The sequence below is a fragment of the Anoplopoma fimbria genome, chromosome 12 (assembly GCF_027596085.1).
Source record: "Anoplopoma fimbria isolate UVic2021 breed Golden Eagle Sablefish chromosome 12, Afim_UVic_2022, whole genome shotgun sequence".
In the NCBI taxonomy this organism is placed as follows: Eukaryota; Metazoa; Chordata; class Actinopteri; order Perciformes; family Anoplopomatidae; genus Anoplopoma; species Anoplopoma fimbria.
The window spans coordinates 17,213,264-17,225,656 of NC_072460.1; the positions used below are offsets into that span (position 1 = coordinate 17,213,264).

General features: G+C 42.7%; 1 protein-coding gene across 1 annotated transcript in view; it reads left to right on the forward strand.

The window, feature by feature from the left end:
• plxna2 (plexin A2) overlaps positions 1 to 12,070 on the forward strand; it is a 153,918-nt gene extending 141,848 nt beyond the window's left edge. The window contains exons 26-31 of the mRNA XM_054609985.1: positions 2,365 to 2,464; positions 5,874 to 6,064; positions 6,198 to 6,367; positions 6,518 to 6,730; positions 7,014 to 7,164; positions 10,936 to 12,070. Of these exons, the coding sequence (XP_054465960.1) occupies positions 2,365 to 2,464; positions 5,874 to 6,064; positions 6,198 to 6,367; positions 6,518 to 6,730; positions 7,014 to 7,164; positions 10,936 to 11,031 (921 nt within the window). The 3' untranslated portion in view covers positions 11,032 to 12,070. The remainder of the gene's footprint in view (positions 1 to 2,364; positions 2,465 to 5,873; positions 6,065 to 6,197; positions 6,368 to 6,517; positions 6,731 to 7,013; positions 7,165 to 10,935) is intronic.
• The last annotated feature ends 323 nt before the right edge of the window (positions 12,071 to 12,393 follow it).

Below are 12,393 nucleotides of genomic sequence, written 5' to 3' on the forward strand. Positions count from 1 at the left end.
TAATTCTAAACATTTCAATGACACATTTTATCAATTAAAACCCAACATAAATTCCATGAAATGGCCGGCAGATTGTCATTTTACTATTAGGAAGATTCACCCCCGGGAGAGTTAAACTCACACACAATGGCCTCTCTCAAATGTTTTCTCTCCTGACGAGATGGGCACATATGCACAGGTTGTGTGTTTCCAAGCCGCTGGGCAGAGTGGACAGGTGCGATAAGCATCATGAACTCGGGGCACGAGTCCAGCTGATATGGGACACAGAGGGGGGGGACAGGCTAGGACCAGGGCTGTGGGTTGTGTGGGGAGAGCTGAGGGAAGAAAAATTGAGGCTGACCACACTCTGCTGTCTGGTCGGCTCTGCACTGTCTAATGGAAGGTCTTATCACAGGCAGGGCCCACAGCCCTTATCACACCTGCCCACTATCAGCCCCACACTGGATTATCCCTGAAGGGCGAATCTGCACGCCTTCAATCATTTACTCTATCACAAGGACCCATCTCTGCTGTAGCCTCTCTGTCAGCCTTGGAAAAAAAAAAGCTGAGAAAAAGAGATGGAGGGAGGCATAAAGGGAAGGGGGGCAGAGAAGCTATTTCATGCTCCCCATAGAAAATGTATCACATGAATAGTGCTGGAAACTTCACGGAAGTCTACACCGTTGGTGTCTCAGAGATGGTCAGTGCATTGTCGGTCTAGAGGAGGCTTTAGTATGAAGATGCCTTAGAAATTGGGTTTAGGAAAGCGGAGACAAATGAGAAGGAGGTGAGGTGAGGGGAAGAAGGGTCAAAGATGGCGGTGGTGGATAGGAGGAAGGGGTTAAGAAGACCATTTTTCATTTCCCCTCCAAGATGCAGGGGAACCAGAGTTGCATCTTTTAAGAGGATTCCTCGAGATTCCATTTCCAGTTTCAAGTGTCTCCCCTGGGAGGACAGTAGAGGCCAGATGGCAACTTCAACTAATAGCGCTGATGAGATTAGTTTGGGAAGAGTGGCGGAAGAAAGGGGTGAGGAAGAGACAGAGGGATGACAGGCGGTTGGGTCTAGAGAGCAAAGGTGGGACTCGTCCCAACATCCACTAGCTTATTCTCCAACAAGGGATGGGAAGGAGCCCATTCCCTCTGAAAGCAGATGAAAAGAAGACATTTCTGGTTTTCTATCGATTCTCTGAGGTATTCCTTTTGGCGCCTTAAATTTGCCTTTTGTTTATATCTTCACTGGAGGCTCATCAGTTTATTTTCTTTGGTACTGAAGCAGAAATCCTTCCTTGGGGTGGGCTGTAAATGCCAGCCAACAAGCTGTTTGTTGTTTTGGCTTTCAGAAAAGATCCACAAGTTTTGTTTGCTATGTTTCACATTTTTTTGAAACAGGAATGTTGTGGCTTCCAAACAGTTGTTTTGTTTTATTAAATATCTTTTGCATTATGATTCATGGCTACGAGTTTTTCGACTATTTTGACATTTGTATCTTCACCGTGGTCACCACCTCTCCAACACTGGTGTGCGTTCCTCTTTCTCATCGTACAAACAGTGGTTTCATTTTACAAATGAACTATAGTGAAACTGCTATCTCATGATTCATAATAACACTGTTAGACTGAGGAAGGAACTCTTTTAAGAAGAGGCTTGAAAACAGATGTAGAAAACTGTTTCTCAGTTTTTCTCAGCTTATCTAAAGTGACATCACACAGGGCCAAGAGCCTTTTGTAAATATAAACCACGGGGGGGGGGGGGGATGAACCCCAGTGTCTGTCTCCTCTTCATGACACACCATCTATTACGCAGCTTCTTCTCATCGTCTTTCTCTTTGACTCTGACTCCGTGCTGCTCTAATGCTATTATTATACCTGCGTACCCCATTTTCTTTTAGGGTGCGAAGTGTACTCGAGATGTGACACTCAGACATTTCAGTCTTTGTCTCTCTCTTTCTGACAGTCTTTCTCTTTTTCCGCTCACTCTCATTCTCTCTTCCACTCCCTCTCAGCGTCTTATCCCCTGTTCCAAAGCTTACATCATGTCTCTAATGTTTGTGAAGGGGATGACAATGACAGTCATGTGGAGTACAGCCATCATGCAGCCACAGCACTCTGCTCTGCTGAAAGAAAGCCACGGGGCTGTGGTAGAGAGCAGCAGGGAACACCGATATGACAGGAAGGGATGGGTTGTGCAGGGGTTTGGGATGTGTTTTGTTTACATGTTTATTCACAGGGCCTTACATTCCTTCATGTTATCCATCCTTTACTTTGACATTTTTCAGGATAAAACCCCCCCCCCAGAATTAACACCCATACTCCATTCAAATTAACATGTGAAAATCACCGTTATGATACCAACAGATTCATGTTATATGTGTCTCTTTACACAGGTGTCAGACCGCTGCGTTGTGGCTTTGGTGCCCAAACAGACCTCATCATACAACATTCCTTCCTCAGCCAGCATATCCCGCTCCTCTATCAGCAGATATGGTGAGTCCGTAGACCAGATTGCTCTTTTCATACCCTTGTTTTGATATTTGTATTCATTTCAAAATGCTAAACGTAATCAACAGTTAATTCCATGCAATTGTAATCTTGTTGCTCCTGTTGCCTCACAGACACATCAAAACATTTTTATGTCAGTTGTTTCAGATATGAACAAAGCCAAGTCCACCCTCCCCGAAGCCATGGTCAGCTCTGTGTTGGAGCAGCTTTTTCTTTTTGCTGCAGAGGGGCTTGTTTTTTTTTTTTTTGCAGCCTTTTTCTCTCTCCAACTGTGTGTGCTGCAGTTTGCTTTGCAGTTCGTGGCCAAACTCTGTTGGATGGTACAATAATGGAAAGACTAGAGATAGAAAGAGATGAAGAAGACGGGGAAGGGAGAGACATAGTCATTGTTTGATTTGAAAGCTGTGATTTTATTATAATGTAGATGCGGTCTATGCAGGACACAGTGGGCTACTACTGTAGCTGCCTGCACACTTGCACCCCGCTTTTAGTTTTGTGCTGCTGAGTGCAACATTTGGTCCCATGCCAGACACACACAGCAGCACCAGGCAACTTGTCATTGCTGATTATTCTGTGTGAATGATACTTCACAGAAACAGAAAAAAAGATAAGTGAGCACGGCCAATTATCAGGATTGGAGATAGAAAGTGAACAGTGCCTTTAAACACAGAAACAGAGCTAATCCTTCCAAGCAATTACAAGTCTTTGTTAGGATTGTATTGGATACGTTGTGTGTCATCAGTGTATGTGTTGTTAAATAATATGGAATATAGATTATCAATGATGAACTTCTGTCCAATATTACAGTGCCTAGGACCAACTACCAATGTGACATAAAGGGAGGAACCCTTATCTGCATTATGTTATTTTAATATCATATATTTTGCTTCAAAATATAAACTCTTAAATAACAAAATAACCGCAGACTTTAATGTGAATAAATCAGAGGGAAGTATGTTTCTCACCAAACTAGCAAAGCTTTGTTAGAGTAAAGAAGAAGTAAATGGAAGGTTGGAAGAGTGAGCTGCAGAAATAATAGGGGGCTTTTATTGTGGAGGATTTATAGGAAATGAAGGGTATTTATCACCAAATAAGCAGAGATTTGTTAGCCGCTATTCTCGTATACAAACAAGTCTACTTATACTGCAGGGAGGAAGAGTAATCAGCAATAATAAAGGGGGACTTTTATTGTGAAGAATTTATAGGAAGTTAAATGTGTTTATCCGATCACTATCCAATCAGCCAGATCCTATTCAGTTGAAAATATGGACACACGAATGCAGAAACAGCTGAGTTCCGATCAGACGCATCCGGTCACAAAAGTCGCATTTAAAAGACAAGTGTAACCGCGGCCTTAGTCGCAAGGGATATTTGAATCTATAATGAAATTACAATGAGCTGAGAGGCTGTACTCTCTTGCATTCTTCTCTTAATTTTGACTCTGTGTGTGCGAGTGCTCAATCACTGGAGTTGGACGTGCGCGGCATAGAAGGCAGAAGCTCTGCTGGCGCCCGCCTGTCCCTCATCAATCACGGGTTGGCACAGCAGGCACAGCTGCACCTCCACACCTGCTGATGGATTCATACCAATTTCACGTTCAACACTTAGCATCTTGACTGAATTTACAGCCCCCGTCCCACCTCCCCCTCCTCCAGCCTTAAAATCAGCCAGAACACACTCCCCTACTGTCCAGGAGCTGCAGCAGAAGTGAGCCGCTGGTCCTTGCTTAGTGTTAGGAGGGTTGGGAGGGAAGGATGAGGGGATCAGGAAATACCAGAGCAGTTAAAACCAGTGACTGGATTAAGATGGGATTTGGGACCTCAATCCACCCTGCACACAAGCACATATATTCAGCCGTCCTAACTCACGTCCTTGTCCCTGGTGGCCACAACAAAGGCGCAGGTTGGTCTTATTTGAAAGGTGTAAGTGGCTGTATCGGCAGCAAAAAAGCTTTGTGGTTCAGCTTGGACTTTGAAGCCAGGTCAGATTCTCATTGAGATCCCTTTAGATCCTGAGTCTCTAGGGAGCCCGCCGTCAGGAGTAGATGCCGCCTAATTAGGGGAACTGAAACCAGCATCATTCAGACGAGAGTGTAGAGCTAGGAGGCAGGAACACAAGAGCAGAGACGAGGACGATGTGCTGTATGGATGAAGGAGGGCGGCTTCGGTGCTTAACGAATTAGGGATCTTTTGATGCATTGATGAGAGTCTGACAGGGACGTCTTCAACATGGCGTTGGTACAATGTGGCAGCGAAAGAGCCAATTATGATTGTCTTTAAGAGGAGCCAGAGAGTGATTATATAAAGAGGGAAAGGAAGAGAAAAATTAGTTTAGAAAGGGAAAAAAAGCATAAAAAGCATCTAATTATTCATGACAGAGGCAGAAGAAGGAATCAAAGCATAAATATGTAGCATTTTGTAAATACCTCTGGTTGAACACTTTAGGTAGAATTAAGATAAATATATGGCAAGGTCTTGTATGTCATCTAGCATTTGATTTTCAAGAAGGCCACTTCTAATCAATGCAATGGCAGGTACCACGACTTCCCCTCCCATTCATCACTTTGCTTTTCTATGAAATTATTCACCACAGCAATTTCCTTTACAGCACGGTTTAAGTACATTTCACACCGGGGATGTTTATTTCATACAAATAATCTGCACGTCAGTATATTGTTTTGAACTGTTGTTTTTGAGTTGAGTACTTTCGTACAGAATGTGAATGTTACACTAGGAAACAGCGATTTCATTTTTTTTCCCCTAGCGAGGTTGATTTGTTGGAGCTTTTGCACCACGAGTAAAGGCATCAACCAATCAGGTTGTGTGGAACAGACATATTCAAAAGTTACACTATAGTGTACAACAACACGTGGTCCGAACCAAAGACCCAAACTTTGTTACTCGAGCAAACTTGACAAAGATCCAGATCCACTCTGTCCGCTCCTGCCTTTCACAATAAAAGCCCTAGACATGTATAATAAATTGTTTACCAGAGGGAACTCAAATTCACCCAGAGCATTTGGCTTTGAAGAAACTCAATAAAATAGCTTACAGCAGCTTAAGTTATACAACAGTTTACCTCAGACATACTGCCAGACCCTGCTTTGGGTCAATAGGATCCTTGTAGTTGGTCCTCTGCAAATCTATTTAAACTTGTGTTGAAAATGTTGCAGCTGTTGCAAATTTGCATCAATGCCAGCATGCAAAGTTTTGATGCAGCCATGTTTTTGTGTCGTTTATTCCTTGCTCCCCTGTTGTGTAAAGGCCTTTGAGCAGAGGTGGACAACAGAATATTGGACTTTGTAAAGAGTTACAAAGGAAAGACGTAAATGAGAAAGAGGCTGTGTCATTTAGGATCAATGACAATTCTGTATCTGGTTTTTTTTCATTGACAGATTCTTCATTCCGCTACACGGGCAGTCCCGACAGCCTCCGCTCACGTGCTCCCATGATAACCCCTGATCTAGAAAGTGGTGTGAAGGTGTGGCATTTGGTGAAGAACCACGAACACGGAGACCAGAAGGAAGGAGACCGCGGTAGCAAGATGGTCTCTGAGATTTATCTGACCAGGCTGCTAGCTACCAAGGTAAGCCATACATCAACATTAGCACATGTTCAGTTGTCTTAGGTTTTTCATGACATTACTGTATTCTGGCTCCTTCAGTGTTGTCTCCTGTTGCCCAAAAATTGCTCATCTATGTGTTCTCTTCTTTTCCCAGGGTACTCTACAAAAATTTGTGGACGATCTTTTTGAGACGTTGTTCAGTACAGTTCACCGAGGGAGCACTCTTCCCCTCGCCATCAAATACATGTTTGACTTCCTGGATGAGCAGGCAGACAAACATGGCATTCATGACACTGATGTACGTCACACGTGGAAAAGCAACTGGTAAGGGTCTTTTTTTGTCAAAAGTAATTTCACATGCAGGAGTTCCTCCTGCCATGGCATATTGGGAATCAATCCTTAGTCTTGTTAAGCTCACCAAGTGAGATACCATCCCTCTTCTCTTACTAATTCACTTTTATCTCCATCTTCCAGCCTTCCATTGCGTTTCTGGGTGAACGTGATCAAGAACCCGCAGTTCGTGTTTGACATCCATAAGAGCAGCATCACGGACGCCTGCCTGTCTGTCGTAGCTCAGACCTTTATGGATTCCTGCTCCACTTCTGAGCACCGTCTGGGAAAAGACTCTCCATCCAATAAGCTGCTCTACGCTAAAGATATCCCCAATTACAAGAGCTGGGTAGAGAGGTACGAGCTTTATCCGCCCCTCTATCACATCTTTTTTGTAACCTCTTACAATAAAATCTGGGATAGTTTGAGGGAATGGATTCATAATTCTCTTTCTTCATGCCTACACTTTCAATCAGATTGAGTGAAAGCCTTTTGTCAGCGTCTGTTACCAGAAATACTTTGTTCGTGAAAGATATATTATGGCTCAAAAAATGTGACTGTATAATGTGACTGGATTTTACATTGACTCAGTGAGTGCCTGCGAGTGATGCCAAGTGTTGCCCCTCGTCTGCGTCCTCAGGTACTACGCTGACATCAACCGGCTGCCGGCCATCAGTGACCAGGACATGAATGCCTATTTGGCAGAACAGGCCAGACTCCACTCCACAGAGTTTAACATGCTCAGCGCTCTCAATGAGATCTACTCTTACATCAGCAAGTACAGTGAGGAGGTAAGTGATATTTCCACAAATGCATGCACTCGCACATGCACGCCTAACATAATCACAAATTTTTTTAATGAATTCTGGAAGCATCACTAAGGTTTGTTCTATTTACAATGGGGATGCATCAATCCAACTTTTTCAGTCCCGATAGCGTTACCTGGACTTATCGAGTATCGGCCGACACAGAGTACCGAGCCAAAACAAGTGTTCGATTGATAAGTTGTACACCTCGCTGTGTGGAAGTGACTGGGATCATTTCTTTACGTGTAAGGCCACGTCAGGCTGTACTAAAACATTGCATTCTTAACTTTGTAAAAACAAAATGTAACAAATATATTCATATATTAATACATTTACTGAATTAACCAGCAACTTGATACATAACCTTCAGAATTAACAGGAATTACAATTTAAAATGTAGCAACAAATTGGTCAAAAACAAACAGTAATTTATATTTCAGTATGTAATGTATATATTATGTAGACATAGAGTTGAATAAACCGTCCCCATTGTCATTGATACCCGATTCAAACTGAAGTCAGTATTGGCCCAAAAGTTGGCGCCTCCCTTATTTTTTAGACCCAATTTTTATTTGAGTGTTTAAAAGGAAGGTTGTGTTGAGGAAAAGAAATGTGAAACAAAAACATTTAACTGATGGAGAAAAACAATATGAGAGCAGTGACTATAAATAAACATAACATTTGACTATTTGACACCAAACGAAGAAGGAAGAGGATAGGAAATGTTTTTTGATAAGACATTTAGTCCTGTATTTTATTGAAACGTCACCTGTATCAGCACCATCTCCATCTCCATCCTCCACCTGCTCTGCTTTGAGCTTCTGCTGCGCTATTCTGCTCTGCTATCTCTGTTTCTCTATTTTCTCCCTCCCTCTCTTGTATTTTTATTAATAGTATAAAATCCTGCAAGTATATTAGAATAAATGTATATAAAATAATGTTTTTACGTAATTATTTCTGCGCAGCATAATTTATTTTCTGATCTTGGTGATCCCAGATAAATCCTTCCTCTCTGAACTACATACTGAGCACCTTCACTTTCAGATTCTACCTGGAGGGCAGTCCTGGGTGCTGATTGCGTAATGAGCTGCTGCCTTAGAAAATCAGCTGCTAATTACAGACAGATTGCGAGCGCAAATTGAACAAAAGACGTGTAGAAAATTTTACCCCCATGCTTTAATATACGTTTATCTTGCCCTTGGTGTTCCCAGACTGTTCATAACTGGCAAAAGGTTAGTGAGGTCAGCTCAGAGTCTTCAGTAGACTTCCCCAAAGCCTAGAGGTCTAGAGAGACCTGCGCTTAACAAGGCAGTGCGTCTGATCTGCAGAGCAGCAAGTAAATGTCTACAAGCTCTCAGCATGCTGCTCCGTCCTTTCGTCTGTGCTGAGTGAGAGTGGACTATTTGTTAAGCGAAATCCTAGGAAACACACACACACACACACACACACACACACACACACACACACACACACACACACACACACACACGTGCACTGTCAGATCACAGGAAGCGTAAAAAAAAAAGAAGGGAGGAAGATAGGGGAAGGAGCAGAAAGAGAGTGCATTTATGGAGACATTCTACTTCTAATGTCAGCTCCTCCTCTGGGAAGCATTAGCCTGACCTTTATGTTGGACCACAGTATCTCTCTCTCTCTTTTCTCTCTCTCTCTCTCTCTATCTCTTATTTTCTCGGTCCCTCCTTCCTGTACTTTCCATTTCTTTTTACCTATTATCCAGTCAGCTTCCCCTTTGCTCTCCATGAATCCCATACTCCCTCTTTTGCTGCCTCCGCAGTTGCAGCTGTCTGATGCACAAATTCGTCGAGACGTATGCAAACTCGCACTCAATTTGCACACATGCACTCTACACACATGTACCCCATCAATCCTGCAGTATCTGCCGTCTCCCCAAGTGCAGTGTGTAAAAAAATAAATAAAAAAAACCTCACCTAGCATTAGCGGTTCCTCATTCTAACTCAGCCCTTCACAAAGGGCTGACCAGGCCAGAGCTGCAGCCTACTTAAATGGATTTGGGAGACGGCAGTGGGAGCTGCACCTGCATACAGTGCTGCAGATTAATAATAGATTGCTATCGGGGCCCAATGAGGAGGAGGAAGCGCTCTGCCTGTAGCTGCCAGCCTTTAAGAGCACTTAAGCAGATGAGTGGAAGACGGTAGGCGGGCTGACGGATACTGGGTTCTACAACAGGGCTGCCAGCAAGCAAAGGTTTTGCTATGCCACGCAAGGAAAAAAATAATAATAAGAATGTTGCTGACATGTTTTCCAGACAACACACCGTCAGTCAACTTTAACTGCATTGAAGGGGGTGGTGCTACCAATCCACCAAAAAAGAAAAACGTCTGAAAACTAAATGTTCTTATTGACTGAAGGACACCAAAATTACATTAAGGTCACTTGACACAACATGCCTTGTAAAATGTATAAAAGCACAAAAATAGGCAGAGCACTGTGTTTTTTTAGGTTGACAAAATGCTTTTACAAACCAGATATTTTATCAATAACAATGATACATCATGATGATATATGTCCCTGTCTTTGCTGAAGCCTCTGAGTGACCCTAAGAATAAATAAATAAATAAATAAGAAAAAGCTAAATACTTTTTTCCGTAATTAGTGTGTTTCAATGTGAGTAAATGGTTAATTGTGGGGTTTTTTCTCCCATATTCATTTATTATTTATCTCTTATCTCAGAATATTTGAATTTACTCATTGCATAAAAGGGGTCAATTCATTATTTTGTTTGAATCATGAATTATTGAGTGAAACACTGAATTCCAGTCAAATAGTAGTTTGATGTGAAATTGATCTACAGAAGAAAACTAGAAACCATATGTTGAAGTAACAGCTCAAACACTTGGACATAGATATCCATATCAAAGGTGATGACAGCATGGCCCATATTGTAGTATTTTCTGCTGTTTTATGTTCACATTAAAGGCCTTCGCCATGTGTGTTGCTGCCACTCTGACATGGATTCATCCTGACAAGGCAGACACTAGATGAGAGAACGGAGAGGTGGAGAGCCTGTTTGAATTCCTTTTGAACCCGACTTGACAAATGCCAAAATTTACAAGAAAAGGGCTCAGAGGAAAAACGGGAAAGGCTAATACACAAATATTCTCCATGTTGTCAAAGACAAAGGCGGTGATGTAATTCTTTTCTTCTCTTTCATGTGACTCCCCTATGCAAACCTAAACGAACAGGCTCTTCTCTTTAAGGAAACACACAGTTTTCTTTAGAATGTTATCAGATCTAATTTGATAAATATATCATAACTAAAAAGGATGCATTCCTTCTATCTATTTTTATGCATTCACTCAGTGAATACCGTGGATGGAGGCATTATGTTTTCAGGCTGTCTATCTCTCCGTCTGTCTGTGTCACCGGCGAGGACAAATTATGTTTTGGGGTTTTCCGTCCATCCCATTCTCCTGATATCTGAGGAACACTTTGAGTGAATCTCTTCAAATTTAGCAAAAAAGTCCACCTGGACTCAAGGGTGTTGTTGGACAAAGGTTACGGTGAGCTAAAAATAACAGGTTTTTGGCCATCATTCAAGAACTCAGATGCTATTTATGATAATGTCACACACCTGTCTTTAAATTATGAAGCGATGACATTTTGGACAGACGTTGATGTAAACTGCAACTTGACTGGTCGGTCGAGGCAAACAACATCGCGGTAGTAATCCTAGTTCATGGCTGGGAGTTGACCACAGTCTTTCCTTCTGTTCAGATCACAGCAGCCCTGGAGCAGGACGAACAGGCGAGGAAGCAGAAGTTGGCCTACAAGGTGGAGCAGCTCATCTCTGCCATGTCCCTCGAGAGCTGAGAGCGACCGCCACTCAAAGAGAGAGAGAGGACGAGTTAGAGACAGGAACGCAGTCTCTACAGAGCCTCCCAAAACGGTCCCGAAATTACTTACCTCTCACCGTGGGAGCTAGAACCACGAACCAGACCTGGGACCTCTCTGCATCCACAGCCGGACAGACATACAACTGCTTTAGTTTGTAATCTCTCACCTCCTTCCATGATGGCACCAGCTAAGGGCCCACAGACTGAGATAGAGGCCCCTGTAGCTGGAGCTAATAATGGCATCAGCAGAGAAAGGCAACAACATGGCTTGTATTTATATTTTTTATTTTTGTCTCTTTTTCTCTCAGTTTGACAGGAAACTGTATGTTGTGTGTGTGTGTGTGTGTGTGTGTGTGTGTGTGTGTGTGTGTGTGTGTGTGTGTGTGTGTGTGTGTGTGTGTGTGTGTGTGTGTGTGTGTGTGTGTGTGCACGAGTGTGTGTTTGTGGCGTACTGAGGAAGACTCCTGCAAGAACGAGAGAGCAAATGGAGGAACAAATTTATTCCCCACCAAGTCAGAAACTCACATTTGAGTGTGAAATGGAGACAAAAAAAAAGGCGAGAAGCACGAGGAGAGGATCTCATGTTGGACAGCTGAGTTTGCATTCAGATTTCTCAGATTTTATTTTTGTACTTGTACATTTGAATATTATCAGTTGCAGTTGAAAAATCCACCCAGGATCCCATAGGTGTTGTTGTATAAAGACATTAAGAGTACAACACTACATGAGCGTAGTGCGGTAGTGAAACGGACCGTTGTCCAAGTCTTCTCTCACTCCTTCCCTTGGACTTTGGACTGATGCTTCACGTGACACGGACAAAACCTCTTTCCTTTTTATCCAATCAGAAGTGTACAGGAAAAACATGAAACTTGTGCTCATCATCAAAGAGTCAACGGAACTCTGCTCGTGGTGGTCACAGTTCAGCCGGCATGCTTGCACCTAACCTGAGGATGACGGAGATAAAGTCTATAGTGTATTTAGGAGATGACCTTAAATCATCATCATCAATCTGGTGTCCAAGGCTTTTTTTTTTTTTTTTTTTTTTTTTCAGCAGTTAGGTCATCTGTGTATGTACCGGCTGATTCTGGCCAATCAGTGTATGTGAATGTACAAATGTTTCTTACTTTGTTTGTTTTTATGTCTATTTGAGTTTTGCAAACAGAAAGGCGCTCAGTTGAACTGAGCGCCGTAGATATTTGCAGTAGCTCGTCAAGTGAACAACTCCATTTGTCCGCCCTGGCCCCAAGCCCATCCAGCTGCTTCCCAAACTTTATTTACAATAAATCACTTTTCTGCCAGAGGAGAGTGTGTACCGTCTGCATTGTGGCCGTCACTGCTG